This window comes from Coptis chinensis, chromosome 7 (genome assembly GCF_015680905.1).
Source record: "Coptis chinensis isolate HL-2020 chromosome 7, ASM1568090v1, whole genome shotgun sequence".
Classification (NCBI taxonomy): Eukaryota; Viridiplantae; Streptophyta; class Magnoliopsida; order Ranunculales; family Ranunculaceae; genus Coptis; species Coptis chinensis.
Window position 1 is genome coordinate 25,261,503 of NC_141462.1, and position 15,073 is coordinate 25,276,575.

Sequence of the window (15,073 nt, forward strand, 5' to 3'; positions counted from 1 at the left end):
GCAAAAAAATTAGAACTCGATCGCATCATCATTGAAGTGGACTCATCCTTCCTTCATAAAGCAATAATTGGTTAGAAAGAAGAACCACCTTCATCTGTCATAGCTCTAATAGAAACATCAAACAACTATTGAAGGAATTTAGACATAAAAGGATTGTTTGGAACTATAGAGAAACGAACTGTGTCGTTATACATTTGCTCAACATGGGTAGGCACAAGCTGCAAGTGATGATTGGATGACCAATCCAGTTCCTCATCAAGATGATATACCAGAACTAATTCAACCCTTGTTAAATGAGTTCACTTAGTTCTTGGTCTCATCCAACTGCTTGTGTATTAAGCTCTATAAGAGATCTGCTCAAGAAATTTGTACTGAAGGTATTATTAATTAATAAATAAATAAAAGTATCGTTTATAAAAATAAAAATAAAAACAATCAAGTTTTAGTTATAGACTTGTGGGACTTGTGGCACAGAAACATGGCTATACAGTTTTTTTCGTATTTTTGGTATGATCAAGCTACAATTGGTGCATGCATCTTTGGCACACATAAACATTCCCTGACAACCAAAGCCCAGCATTGCTTACGACATTTAAGGTGGTCAAATTGAGTGGACCCACACGTAGATTGTATTAGTGGGGCCATAAAGAGACCTACTAAGTCAGAAACAATGGGTGGAAATATTAAATTATTCTACTACCTACACACTCGTGCGTTCACGCAATTGGTTACTCCAGTAAGAAACTAGCAAAACTACTCTCCTCAGCATTTACCTCTTTTCATGAGGGACGTGGCCCAGCTTTTATATCAAACAAGCACATCCCACGCTCTCCATAGTCCATATCATAGATTCACTACTTTCATTTTCTGTTTCATGCTGAAATGCAAAGATATACAGCTTATTTCCTGATCGAAAAGAAAAAATACAGCTTATTTATGTGGCAAAGAAAGAAAATTGGACAAAGATTAGGCCCAAATTCTTTGTTCCTTTGGCTTATTGAGAGCTTATTGCTCCATTGAGATTTGAGACCCTATGCGATTGATTACGTTTTTCTTTTCCTTGGGTTTAATATTATAGGTTTTCAATTAAGGCTAAACCATTCATTTTGACCCATGAGGTCTATGTTTCTCGTAAGTGTATTATGCTTTTAAGGACAAATATATTTGTGTTAACTGTTAAGGCAATGGTCACTCCAAAAATTTAATTTAGTAAATTCCTCAATTACAACTAGGCAGATTTTTGGCCTGAAGTTTGGGCGATAATCTTTGAATTAGATTTACATCTTTATGGTAAAATAATTTTTGTATATTCAGATTTATATCAATTCAATAGAATTATATTCTTATGGTTAGTGCTTATATATCTTGGATATTTTTTACTATCACGTATAATTACATTTTGGTTGAAGTAGAGATTTAATGCTACTAAAGTAGAACGAAATTAAGAAGGGAGAAAAACATACATAAATTATGCCTATATCAAGAATACATGCAATGTGTGTGCACATTTGCTAGTGTCTATCCGTTTAAGCAGAATTTTTTTCAATCTTAAGATTTATTTTCACATTATTTTTCAAAATAAATAACTACCACATTTTGATTTTGGATATTTTTTTTCCTGAACAAATTCCATACCATTGTAAAATATTTACCATACCCCACCACCTATGAGGCATTGAGGCTGACATCCTCCCCCCTCAACCTATAATATCCATCTATAACTACCTCCACTACTCGGACCAACTTCTCTCTCCATTTCTGTGAAACTCTCACTCAAGAAGGCAGTAACACGTTTTTTGATCAAAGAAAACTGTAAAAGCGTACTTTGCAACTACCCCAGATGATTTCATGTCACTTTCCTCTCCAATGCCAAAAAGAGCCAATTATAGAGCATTTCATTGTCTAATGATTCTTTACACATTCTAATTGTAAGAAAAAACAAATCAATGGATTCTTTACTTTGTGATGAAGATTGGCTTAAAAGTCCCCCGTCCACACATCACTATTCTAAGTTTGATACCTGCATGGATTCTTTCTACACTACATTAGAAGATTGCAAGGATGCTCTAATGGTTTACTTGAAGAAGGAAAATAGTTACATGCCAGAACTAGGATATGTCGACCGCCTTCACTCGTCCAATAATCTGTTGCTTGCTAGGATCAAAGCCATTCATGTTTTGATCAAGGTGATCTGGTCTAGCTATTGGCCCTACATATATTGTTATCACTTTAAAACAAAAATCCTTGTTACTGAGATTTTGATATGTTTTTCTTGGAATGTACTAGTATGCAAGTCGGTTGGATCTCGGTTCTCAAACGGTGTTCAATGCTGTGAATTACTTTGATCGATTTATTTCCACGAACAAATGTAACATAGAAGTTGCGGGTTTTGTCGAGTTATTGTCTGTTGCTTGTTTATCAATTTCTGCGAAATTTGGTGAAGTCTCTATCCCTCAAATGCATGAATTTCAGGTGAGTATTCTTGTTATTATTTAATAGCAATAAATCTTGCGAAGTTTAATGTTGATGGCCGTATTTGTTGTTAAAGATGGATGATCAAGACGATTCAGTTCAAGCAAGTACAATACAGCTTATGGAATTGGAGGTACTGAAGGCGTTGGGATGGCGTCTCAACTGCATAACATCCTTCTCTTACAAGGAATTGCTGTTGAAGTTCTTGGATTATGATCTACAACCACAAATCCGGTGCACCTTAAGTTCACGTGTCACTGAATTGCTCTTCGGGGCGCTGTCAGGTATCTCTTAGGATTTCCAACCCTGAAGAATCCGAAAAGAAATATGCAGATCCTTATTTTCAAGGAAAACATAATCATTATCATATATATTGATCTTTTTCGTTGGATATATTCTTCAGAATAATGACCACATATTACTGATTTGTATCCAAATACTGCTATCAATCTATCATATAGTTTTGAACTTTTTTTATCAGTTAAATCTGAATTTTAAGTGTGAGACATCGTTAGCTGCCATGTGAGACATCTAGGATTTTCATTTTTCCTCTTGAGTTGATAAGAATTTCCTTTTCAAGCTTCGATACTAACCTTATTAAATTGGACAATTCAGATCCCAAATTCATTCAATTCCGACCAAGTACAATTGCAGTATCAGCACTGAGATGCAGTCTAGAGGAACTAGCGCCATCAAAATCTGATGCCTACCTCTTCAAACTTTTATGTCTCATACCTCAAGATCAAAAGGTTCACTATTGCATATTTGCATGTTTATCGGCATGTATTTTAGTAATTTTAAAAAATTGAAAATTATGCATGGGTACATAAAATCTTCCTTCCAGCAAAAAAGGAAGTAAAAATAATTTTCACATGTTCACCGTGATGCAGGTAGATATAAACAAGTCCCATAAGATCATGGAAGAGCAAGTGGCAGACCCGTTATACTGTTCATCACCAAATTGTTGCCCTTACTTTCCTTCAAGTCCTGTGACCGTAATGCAGGTTCAGCGGATTGATACATTCAATTGTTACATTGATCTCTCTCTTTCTATGGTGCCGGGCTCAAATTTGAACCTCCCATTAAATCCGAAGAAGCGGAAGAGGGAAGAAGATACCTGTAAGCAAAAGCTTCTATTCGACAGCAATTGAGATCACATTTAATGATTCTTAGTTTCAGTATGCGGTTGAGAGCTCAAAGCCACATTGGCCTTTCTTCCTATAGACTATTTATCATTGTTGATACATTACCACTGGTAAAGTTTCCACTCAAGATGAAATAATATAGACATAAATATGTCAAATGTAACACTTATTGGAACATCAAATATCTATGTACCAAATAGGACATTCACTTGCATAAATGCAATTATTTTAGCACCTTAAAGCTAGCTGCAAAAACCTATATTGTTGATGATACACAGTACAGGGGAATTAACTAAATGCTAGCTCTAGTTGTCCAGTTACTATATAAATACATATTAGTACATGAAACTTTGCTCCTAGCTTGTGCAGCAAAGGCCTCTAGTTCGCTTGGAGTATCCGTCCTTCATTTTCTTCCTGAACAACTACATACAAACATATAACCAAAAGATAAGCTGGGTGAGAGAATGAGGTAAAATGGAAGTGCTAGAGAGTAGGACGCGGGTGCAATCTGTGATGATTAGAAAATGTATCTAGTCTAGTTACACGATGAGGACTCCACACGAAGGCCTTACCCTTATGAGGAGACTAATGGACCATTTCCTGTTTTGTGAGTCCACAAAAACTATATCCTCTATTGGGGTACGGTAGAACCATTCTTCTCCTAAAGGGGTTAAAGTGGGCGACAAACCACCTTTCTCCAATGGTTTGTCTTAGTTTGTTTAGTTAAAAGAAGTCATTTCCCTGAAACATCTTTCCGCAATAAGATATGGATACACAAACTCCCTAAACAAATATTATCGTTTTATGACGCATCTCTATATGTCTAATTCTATTTAAATAGGCCATAATCCCTTTAATTTGGATTTTCTAGATACCTCTAACTAGAACACCTTACGGCAGTGCCATTACGTGAGCATCAATTATGACTGATGAACTCTTCCCTCAAGTGTATTGATTTATGTACTAACGGAGAAAGAATTAACAGAAATTTGTATACCTTCATAAGCATTTGTAGACAGTGGAATATTTGATGATGTGTTCCTTGGAAGTGATAATGATGACTTGGCCGCTACGTGAAATGGAGAAACAGCACCTTTGGCCTTCCCGTCCTTGATACTCTCCTTCTTTCTTGGGCTGATTGCTTCTGATATCACCTGAGAAAGTGCCTTCTCGTCTTCCCCAGGTTCTAGCTTCTGTCTCAGATATTCCTTCACTGATACCCCTTTGTCATATTTCTTCTCACTCATACCTGCTTCACACTTTGGTGACTCTCTTGGTGACAATGCTGCCGATGTTGCAATTGCCATATCATGAATCTTTGAAGTAATTATTCCAGTTGCTTCCGAAGCCATGGCATACGCAGGTGCAAGCTTCTCCGTTACGGATTCAGTAATTGTTTTGCTATAGTTCATTGTTTCTTTTAGTGCAAGCCTCTCCGTTACGGATTCCGAAATTGTGTTGCTAGTTGTTTTTAATGGCGCAAGCTTTTCTGTGACAGACTCGGAAATGATCTCGCTAGTCTCCTTTCTTCTTGTTGGCATAGATTTTGTTCTAACAGATTTAGCAACTTTTTTGCTAGTTTGTTGCAGTTGCTCTTTACGAGGGGAAATGTAGCTTGGTATGACATACTCTTTACGAGGGGAAATCAATAAATCTTCTCTTGGGTGTTCCTTTGCTGTCTTCTTAACATCTTCAGGTGCCTTTGCTGATTCATACACTGAATTTACAGAAAATATCAAACAAAATTATAGTCTAGAAGTTGATGCATGTTCAATGTAACCGACTATTTTTCCTATATAAGAAGTGTGAGAGAAGGCCGAAATTAATTTAGCCATACTCTCTTTTCCCCCCAAACTTTTTTCACCATTAACTATAATAGAATCTTTCTATTCAATTCGAACTCATTAGTTGTTGATCCATGATCAACATGGATGGTGGCACTAAGATTTGCGAAACATTCCTTAAATGCTTTAAAGAAAATTTTCATTATGGAGTTGAATCATTCCATAGAGAATACCAGTTTAGAGTTGGAACAAATGTCATACATATATCGAGAAATTTCTGTAAAGAGATATTTGTTCTATAATGTTCTATTCGTTTTAACTCATCTCTGGGGTGAAATAACAAATTGAATCAACAATAGTCTAATAGAGTTTGAGGGATATTTGAATTACTTGGAGCACCATAATATTCAGCATCTGCATCCTCGCCGTCATCATCATAATAATCGTCCTCCAAGCTGACACCCCATGCAGGTGTCGCATTATCATCATGGCTATGCTTCTTCTTGTAACTTAGAGTATGTTTTAGTTTCCTCGCCTTCTCTTTCACCTTTGTAAGAACTGATTTCTTGGTATGGTGGTCGTGTTCTTCATGATCATAATAATGCCTGCCAAATGTAGGCGATGATGTGCGTGAAGTCCATGAGTCATCACCACCTAGTGTTCACATCCCCACAATAACACATTATGTTAAGTTTAATTAACCATACCTATAACAAAATACGGTTTGCACTGTGCATGCATATTCTTTAACATAAAAAAACTACATCCAAAGTGACATCTGAGATTACCACGAAGAAGTTGTTCCATTGTTTGTTCCTTATTTCCACCACTGGAACTCTTAATGTATATTTTCATGGGGTCGAGTTGAGCCATTTCTGCAATATGTTAAGAGAAGAGTGTTGATGAGAAGATGAAGAAATGTTATGTTATTAAAGAGAATAGAAGTTAAAAGAGTGGTTGGAGGCCAAAGACTTTAACGGTATGGTGCGAAATACCTTCTTTGGTTTGGCAGTTAAGAACTTAAGATGCACAAGTGCCATGTAATTAACCCAAATAGCTGAAAATTGGAGGGATCTATTCTCCCAAGTGGCTGATGGAAAAATATCCTCTCTCTTCTGACCAAATGTGGCTCAAAAAATAGATGGTCAGTGTTTCAGTGTAAAAATTGACTTTGTCTCTCTACCATGCATAAGCCAATAAGCCAAAAAGTAAATTTCTAAAATTGACCAGAGTGGGACTAATTTGTGCCAGACCAAAGCCAGTTATGTCCACTTCTTGGTTTCTGGATCAGAAGTAGAAAGAACAATGGCTACCTTATCCGCCATTTCATCTCCATCTATCAAAACTCTAACCGTATCTCATCCAAGCCATCATCAAACCTTCTTCAGTAGTTCCAGTAGAAAGGCCAGAGCGTATAAGTCCATCTCCTTGAGAGCACAAGCTGTAAAGCTTCCAGATGGAGTAAGTTCTGAAATCCAAGTCCAAGTCACCTCATTTTGATTAGTATACTGGGAGAATTCAGTATGTTTTTTTTTTTTGTATTTTCAGGTGGAGAATCCAAAAGTTGAGCCAAAATTCACACCCCCATTTCTTGGATTCACAAAAACTGCAGAAGTATGGAACTCCAGAGCTTGTATGATTGGTCTTATAGGGACATTTATAGTAGAGCTGGTAAGCATTTCTTACCAATTCTTGCAGCAAATGTATGTAAAAGTGATTTTGAGTTTGATCTTTTGGCTTTCTTTAATAATTATGTTGTTTACTGGACTTCTTCTTCCAGATACTGAACAAGGGTATACTTCAGATAATTGGAGTAGATGTGGGGAAAGGGCTTGATCTTCCTCTGTGATTATCAAATCAAATGTTCAGTTTCAGTCCTTGCGTTGTATTGCGATCAAGAGAATTTTTTATGTCGTTCGCATTCCTTCTCCGTATGTATGTCTAATGACTAATCCCCAAACAGTGCTTGAGCACTGACTTCAAAACCATGGTTTATGCAACACACAGTTCACATATAGGTTAAATTAGCAATCAAATCCCGATGGTAATGATGATTATTGTGTATCAGAGCTGACAAACTCATCTTTACATTCATGACGGCTAGAACTGATTACCAGTATAAGTATGCCGGCTCATGTCAACACTTCTACAATATTACTGCTTGATGTTCTACCAGTTCTGTCCATCACAAAAGAGACGGGATCATTCTTGTCAACCTCAATCCAACTACACCCTGGCTTCTTTCTCATTCCTCTTTCATACATAAGGTCTCACATTTCTGCCGCATCATTCCAATAACCCCTCTCTGCAAAGACGCTTGATAGCAATACAAAAGTAGCAGGATCATTAGGACACAACTCAAGAAGCCGTTTTGCAGAACGAGTTGCAATATCCACATTACCATGCACCCGACAGGCACTAACTAAGCAAAGCTTTGTAGACTGACGATCCTGGCTTCATCGGCATATTGCTAATGAAACGTTCCGCTTCATCAAGGTTTCCTGCTCTGCCAAGAAGATCAACAATACATGCGTAGTGCTCCATTTTAGGGGGTTCCACTGAGCCATCTCTCATCAGATCAAAGTAATGAAGTCCACGATCAAGCAACCCGACGTGGCTACAAGCAGTGAGCACAGAAAGGAAGGTGGAATGATCTTGTTTAATCCCCATGTTTCTCATTTTCTCAAACAACTCGACAACCCTGTTCTCCATATCCATGTTGCGCACACCCTGATAACAATGAATTCCATGAAACCAAACCAGGTTCTTTAAATAAAGAGAAAACCAGCTTACTATCATCAATTGCGCCACATCGTGCGTACATTGCTGCCTCTCTCATTCTTCTCAGACAATTAAGAGCCTCAACACCACGACCTAAATGAGTACAACCAGCACTATCCGAATTCCACGAAACTTGATCACTAGTTAATATGGTTAGAGAGATCTTACAAAAATCCTCCAAGCAATTACATTCTGAATACATAGTCAAAAGACTAACTACAATATAATTATGCGATTCAAAACCTTCTCGGATAACTAAGCAATGAATTTGCTTTCCATTATCCAATTCATTTGGACTAGAAAACGAACTTAAAAGACTATTGTAAGTAACCTTATTCAACCTAACCCCTAAACGTCGCATTTCGACTCTAGGCGGCTAGGAGCAAAATACCATTCTAGCTTTCATCCTACATGACATTGACACATTTGCAAAGCAAACTATCAAAGTGATTTTACATCTGGCCTCAGTTATATACATACGAGTCTGTGTTAGATACATGCTCGACGCAACTAATGAGAAACGCCTCCACTCTTGAGGTGAAACGTTTACTTAAGTTGCATTTGGGAAGCAGGATTTGCTAAAGCCAAGTAAGCATATATTGTGTGCAAATTGAACAAGACTTGTGGATATGTTTCAAATCATCTTGAAGAAAGGGTTCCAAATATTCATATTCCCCCAATAACTTCCAAACGGCAGTATTTGAACACAAAATCATCAACATTAGATCACTGAATTTTTTTTGTGGTGTTATGTATACATGTACTCATGGCATTACATATCATTAAATAAACTGATTTACAAAACTTACCTACACTTTATTAGTGGGACAAAGCTTACATATTTCTTGTTCCTAACTTCTCTATACAGGCAGGCAAGAAGGTTCTGAAAGTTCCAGTCCTACAACTTGTCCATAGGAGCTAGGATGTCACAGGACCCTGCTAATCCGAGTATCTACAACAGGAAATTTAGAAGGTTCTGAAATTTCCAATGCCTCGGTGAGTGTCAGCCTGCGGTTTCTCCATGCTTTCTCTGCCCAATTCCGCATTCGCTCTCCTTCTGCCTTCCTGTTTTGCTGAACGGAAAGAATATCTGCATATGCACCTTCACATTGACAGACAATTGTATTAGTATTTGTAACACTAAAAGTTGATGTCAAATTCAAAGTTCAGTGAATAAACTAGTCTATAAAAGAGAGAAAAGTTTAAAGGACTTCCAGACTCCTTAGTACTATGCATCAACATTCTGAGCTTACTACGCATCTTAATATTCATCTAAACTTCTCTAAGGCATTTATGTTGACAGTGCATCTTAAAAATGTATGGGAAACAGCTAAAATGCTCTCAAGTGTACACAGTAGAGTATATAAAATGTTCTAGCTTCCTCCTATACCGACTCATGGTTGTTTAGTGGTGAGTGGAGGAAGTTGGCCTTGGGGAAGATTGCTCCATTCACTTTAGGATGTTATAAAACATTTTATATAATCAAAAATTCAAAAGATACCATAGCATCTATGACTTCATGGATGATCTTGTCTATTCATTTAACATTTGTTTGGGAAAGCTAAAGTAGGGAGAACTTAGTTAGGGATAGTACGTTGTAATTCAGGATTAAACTGCATTTAAGTTTCTGACAATAATTAGGGAAGCAATTTGGAGCTGAGAAATGCCAAGAACAACTCCCTAATGAGCTGCACAAATACCACTTCACCAAAACACACTTTTGGCTTGGGAATCCAATCTTTAAGTGCACAGTTCGCATTCCCAAGACAAAACCTATCTTCTTTTGAGGTGGTACATGTGCAACTGGACTGTGGGTTGCTTACTTGCTCAGCATACTCATAGTTAATTTCCATAGTTCCATGCACATTAACGGAAAAAAACCTAAGACATCAAAACACATTTAAGCTCCAATTTGGCCCAGCTGCTAAACGTGCTTTTATAGAAACCCCAGCCTATGGTGTACTATAAGGAGAAGAACTTACAGTCCATGTTTGGACAGTATCAGTAAGTATGATATTTCTCTTAACCTTTGTGCAGGGAGTTACAGAAGTAGAACGAAAACAAGCATGTTTAGAATCAATGACACGTAAAATAACTATCAAGCACCAAGACACCACCAATTGGGAGTAATGGTTTGGTGACTCTGAAAAGACAAACTCTATAAATATACAATGAAATTTATGCGACGTGCCCAATAAGTACAGTTAAGTATAGCACACTTGATATGAGAAAGCATACCTCTAGCAAGGGCCACTATATCACTTCTTTCAACCTTTGACTCTGCACCTGAAAAACCAAACCAAACACTTAAAACATATCGTTGAAATACATACGACAAGATACAGAACCAGGAAATAGAGTAAGATATTCACCTTCGGTTTCCAAGGATGGAGCTTTTAGCATATCTATAGCCTTTCTATATAGTCCCTGAGGATAACAATTTGGTAAACCATTAATAACCACTGTCATGCATTGTGGAGGCCACATTTGGGAAGGGAAAAAGAAGAGCAAGGAATCAGTGATCAATTACAAAATAAGGGGGTCCAATAAGTTCGGTAGAAATGTTATGCCTTGCTTGGAAATGTGCCATAAAGTGTCACAGACAACCAAAAACAAGATCCAACTAACCTCTTGAATCAATAGAGAGCTCGAGTGCTCCAGTTTTGCTTTTGATCGGTACATGAGAGCAATGCAGGTTAGAACGACCCCCACCTTCGGATGATGTGAGCCTAAAGCAAATCACAATATTCTCTTAAATGTTTTATGGTGCATACAAAAATCAATAAAATTTACTGGACATTCTAAATCAGATTCTCCATTAAAGTAGACCAAGTTATAAGAACAAACCAAAATCCTCTTCAGCTTTGGTCAGTGCCTTTGTCAATATCTCCTCCGCATCATTGAAGTTCCTGAACAAACACAGGTGAGAAGTGAGAATCCCTATCAAAGAAAACAAACTAGACATTCAGCTCACTGCTCACCACTAAAAGAATTATATCTATGAAAAAGCATACCAAGAATGAGCTTCAAGTTGTCCTAAAGCACAGGTGACTCCCAAACGAACTTCCATGGGGACCAAATTACAAGCGGCTAAGGTATCAAGATCAGAAAAGCTATCAGTCTCTGAACTTGCTTCTATCGCCTTTTGATAATACCCCTTTGCCAATGCAAAATTCCCCGTTGCATGTAAGAATTCCCCACGCAACAGCATAACGTTCCCTGTGATATGCATCACAAATCAATGTCATTACTCAAAACACTCTGAAAAGAAAATGAAATTTTCTAGGTGCTGCTAGAACTGACCAGCGTTCAAAACTTACAAGCGCTAGAACAAACTTATGTATCAAAAGACACAGAATTTCAAAATTAGTATCATGAAGTTAAGAAAAATATTTACCAAGGGAATACTTGTGATCTGGAATTTCTTCAAAGCACTTCCGAGCTGATTAAAAATGCATATTATACTTCAGTAACATATACAAACACAACATCCAGATTACAACTTCAATCTAAAGAAACAATAGCAACACAAAACACTTTCCTGACCTATTTCAACTTTCCCACGAAGAACCTCAACTAGACCCCTAATAGCATTAGCTCGAACCAGAAAACCCTGAAACTCATTGCTAAGAGTTCGAACATCTTCTGAGTTCGGTTTCAACAACTCTGAACATGTATCTGCAATCAACAATGCAACTCCATCCTACACATCAAGTACAAGAATCAACAGATAAACTCACACCATTTTTATTTTTTTTAAATAACAAAGAAAAGAATGTTACGAAACCAAACCTGCCCCTTTTCCAGACTAAGTCCAATCAGTCCTTCAACCGCAGCAACTGCAACAACAATTCTCAGTGCCTATTTCTTAACTATAAAAGAAACAATCTTTGTAAAAGAAAATCACCTCTAACACCCAAATGAGAACTGCCCAACATCCGAATCTCCTTGAGTTTCTCCATACCATCATTCAAATCACCTCTACACCAAAAAAAAACACAAAAAATGAATCAAACAGAATAACTAATATAATTCCAAATATAAAATAAAAAATTTACCTTTCTGATAATAAAGTAGACATGGCAAGTAAAACAACCCCTTTAGTATTCTCATCACCAGCAGAAGAAAGACATTGTTCCAATACTAATAGGCCTTGTGCATAAGAATCACTTGTTTTGTCTTTTCTAGCAAGATTAATACCATACTCAATCATTTGTTTAGCAACCGGGTCTATTTTATCTTCTAACTCATTTACAAAACCCATTCTTTGTTGCTGAAATGTATTTCTTTGGTGCCAGAATTCGTCGTTGCCCAAACGCACGCAGCCACGTGTGCTTATGTATGTTCTTGTTATTATAGAGTTGAGTGAAGAAGTGGTAAAGAAAGGTTGATGAAAGTGGGAAGCAGCTGATTTTGCATGTTTTAGTGCTGCTCGAAGCATTGTGAAATGAGGAAGAACCTCAAAATGGAGAACGGTGGAAGAAGTGACTACGGTCAGACGGTGGACATTTGTAATATATCGGTTTCTGAAATGTTGGGGTTATGTAGACATATCAACAATATAGCGCCGAGATCAATAAGTGGATGATGATGCTTCATGTGCCACAACGGCTGCTACTTTCTACAAACCAAAATTCTATAGCAACCGAATTTGTGAACACATTGACGTGGCACTCATCAGGCAGGGAGTGCGTGTGTATTGGTCAAAGAAGTACTAAAAATCAAGGTCTCTCTGCTTGCCATGTCAGTGTGTTCACAAATTCGGTTCAAAAGTGTGAGTTGCTGTAGAAACACTCTTCTACAAAAGATTACATATTTCTAATAAGTTCCTAACTTGTCTGTACGGGCAAGGAAGAAGTTCGAGTCCTATGAATTCTTGATAGGAACGAGTAGGACTTCACAGGACCCTGCTGATCCGAGTATCTACAACTGCAACTTTAGAAACTTCCAGTGCCTCGGCAAGGGTCAGCTTGGGTTCTCTACCCATCTCCGCATCTGCTCTGACTCCTTCTGCCTTTCTATTTTGTTCTGCATACCCACCTTCACATAGGCAGACACGTTAGTATTTTCAACACTATGAAAGTTATTGTCAAATTCAGGCAGAAAAATTCATATCATTTCTAAATTCAAGGAACGAGCTAGTCTATATATAATAGAAAGAAACAGTATAAAGGGTTTCCCGGTCTCCTTTGATAGTAATGCATCAAATTCGGAGCCTACTAGGAGTCTTAATTACTGGAAGACACTTGTATTCACATAAGAGCATTCCCAATGCAAGTATTCACCCTCTTTTCACCGTTTTGGTGAAAAACAAGGTGAAACTGGGCAATGCAAAGGTGAATAAAAAAGTGAATAAAATATCTCAGACGGGATGTTGATCCAGACGGAATGTAACATCCCGTCTGGTATTTTGTCTGAAGTTAAAAAAAAACCGAAATAAAATCGAAAAAAACACACGAAACGGAATGAAACATTCCGTCCGAAAAAAAAATCGAAAAAAACACACGAGACGGAATCCAATATCCCGTCCAAAGTTAACAAGTCAACCACTATCTCAGTGAAAGGTTTCACCTTGAAATCAACTGGGGACTAAAGTCACCAGTTTTTCACCTCTGCATTACACTGCCATTTTCCAACAAAACTGGTGACTATAGTCACAAACCCCCCTTATTCACCTGCATTGCAAATGCTTTAACATCTTAAATATGTAAAAGGGAAAGGTAAGTTGCTCTTAAGTCCAGATAGTAGAGGATATTCTCGCGTCTTGCTATACACACGTTAGGATATTCTCGCGTCACTTTAGAATATAACAAAAGATTGTACTTAATCGAAAGATACTATAGATTCTACGACTTCATAGATGATCTTGTCTATTTATGTAACATTCGTATGGGAAAGCTAAAGTAAAAAGATCTCGGATAGGGATACTATGTTGTAATTAAGGGTTAAAATGTATTTAAGATTCTAACCAAAACTATGGATTTATGGAAACAATTTAGAATTGAGGAATGCTTTTTTTTTTTTTTTTTTTTTTTTTTTTCCGATAAAACCACATTATATTAAATTAAAGAGTAAATGGAATACAATTGAAGTCCAAAGAGCAACTAGGTAGCTTGTCCCCTGTCAATGGATCTACTAGCCCATTTTGAAATATTTAGAGGGTTAAAGGCCACACCGGTTACTAGCCCATTTTGCTAACTCATGAGCTTCTCCATTACGAATTCTGTTGATCCACCCAAAGCATACATAATTAAAAGAACTGGGTATCCTATGGATGCCTTCCACAATGTTATGTAAGGACCAGTTGAGGGGATAATCTTCTCGTGATAGACTTTTGATCACTGTAGTGTTATCTCCTTCAATCACAAAATGCCCTCCTCCTAAACTTGCTGCCAACTTGATAGCTACTTCAGCAGCACAAAGTTCGCTCTCCTCAGCAGACCTTGCTTGAAATGACTGACCGCAGTAGCTACTAGTACCCCATGTTCATTCCAAGCCATAGCAGCTCCTACCCCAATTTGCTTCTCTTTATTGAAAGCTCCATCAAACCTAATATTCACAAAATCAACTGGATAAGATATAGAAAGACTTGCATGTGAAATATTACTCATATTATAGTTATATGTATGGCTGTTGAAGCTAGAAGAGGATGAATTATCATTGGAGTTAGTATTCCTTCTTAAAGATAAAGATAAAGATTCCTCCCTTTCAAAAGTTTTGAGCCTTCTCTGCCATTGTGTATGAACAGATGTCAGCAACTCCTCCCTCCTCATAGCTCCTTTCTCAAACTTCTGGAGGTTCCTATTATCCCAAATAGTTTGCAGAAAAGTACATGCATATACCCCCCATATTTGCAATATGTTTATCCTTTCTATTGCTCCATTCCAGGAT

General features: G+C 37.3%; 4 protein-coding genes and 1 pseudogene across 4 annotated transcripts; 2 read left to right on the top strand and 3 right to left on the bottom strand.

The window, feature by feature from the left end:
* The first annotated feature begins 1,768 nt into the window (after nt 1-1,768).
* On the top strand, nt 1,769-3,858 carry CYCD7;1 (CYCLIN D7;1). Its single transcript, XM_086571759.1, has 5 exons — nt 1,769-2,186; nt 2,287-2,472; nt 2,549-2,756; nt 3,088-3,221; nt 3,363-3,858. Exons 1-5 carry the CDS (start codon nt 1,947-1,949, stop codon nt 3,621-3,623), a joined length of 1,029 nt encoding a protein of 342 aa, XP_086427885.1. The 5' UTR covers nt 1,769-1,946; the 3' UTR covers nt 3,624-3,858.
* On the bottom strand, nt 3,741-6,357 carry LOC147486784 (low-temperature-induced protein). Its single transcript, XM_086571758.1, has 4 exons — nt 6,190-6,357; nt 5,792-6,055; nt 4,615-5,334; nt 3,741-4,039 (listed from the first exon to the last, which is right to left on the bottom strand). Exons 1-4 carry the CDS (start codon nt 6,272-6,274, stop codon nt 3,996-3,998), a joined length of 1,113 nt encoding a protein of 370 aa, XP_086427884.1. The 5' UTR covers nt 6,275-6,357; the 3' UTR covers nt 3,741-3,995.
* A 184-nt stretch (nt 6,358-6,541) lies between these two features.
* On the top strand, nt 6,542-7,416 carry OHP (one helix protein). Its single transcript, XM_086570731.1, has 3 exons — nt 6,542-6,862; nt 6,950-7,072; nt 7,182-7,416. Exons 1-3 carry the CDS (start codon nt 6,707-6,709, stop codon nt 7,248-7,250), a joined length of 348 nt encoding a protein of 115 aa, XP_086426857.1. The 5' UTR covers nt 6,542-6,706; the 3' UTR covers nt 7,251-7,416.
* A 43-nt stretch (nt 7,417-7,459) lies between these two features.
* LOC147486786 (pentatricopeptide repeat-containing protein At2g03880, mitochondrial-like) lies at nt 7,460-8,670 on the bottom strand (annotated as a pseudogene).
* A 211-nt stretch (nt 8,671-8,881) lies between these two features.
* Nucleotides 8,882-12,807, bottom strand: NDP1 (Tetratricopeptide repeat (TPR)-like superfamily protein). The gene is made up of 11 exons (XM_086570730.1): nt 12,241-12,807; nt 12,090-12,163; nt 11,975-12,021; nt 11,729-11,885; nt 11,580-11,624; nt 11,197-11,401; nt 11,030-11,091; nt 10,811-10,911; nt 10,555-10,609; nt 10,421-10,468; nt 8,882-9,284 (listed from the first exon to the last, which is right to left on the bottom strand). The coding sequence occupies exons 1-11, from the start codon at nt 12,621-12,623 to the stop codon at nt 9,109-9,111; spliced, it is 1,353 nt and encodes a 450-aa protein (XP_086426856.1). The 5' UTR covers nt 12,624-12,807; the 3' UTR covers nt 8,882-9,108.
* Between the last annotated feature and the right edge of the window lie 2,266 nt (nt 12,808-15,073).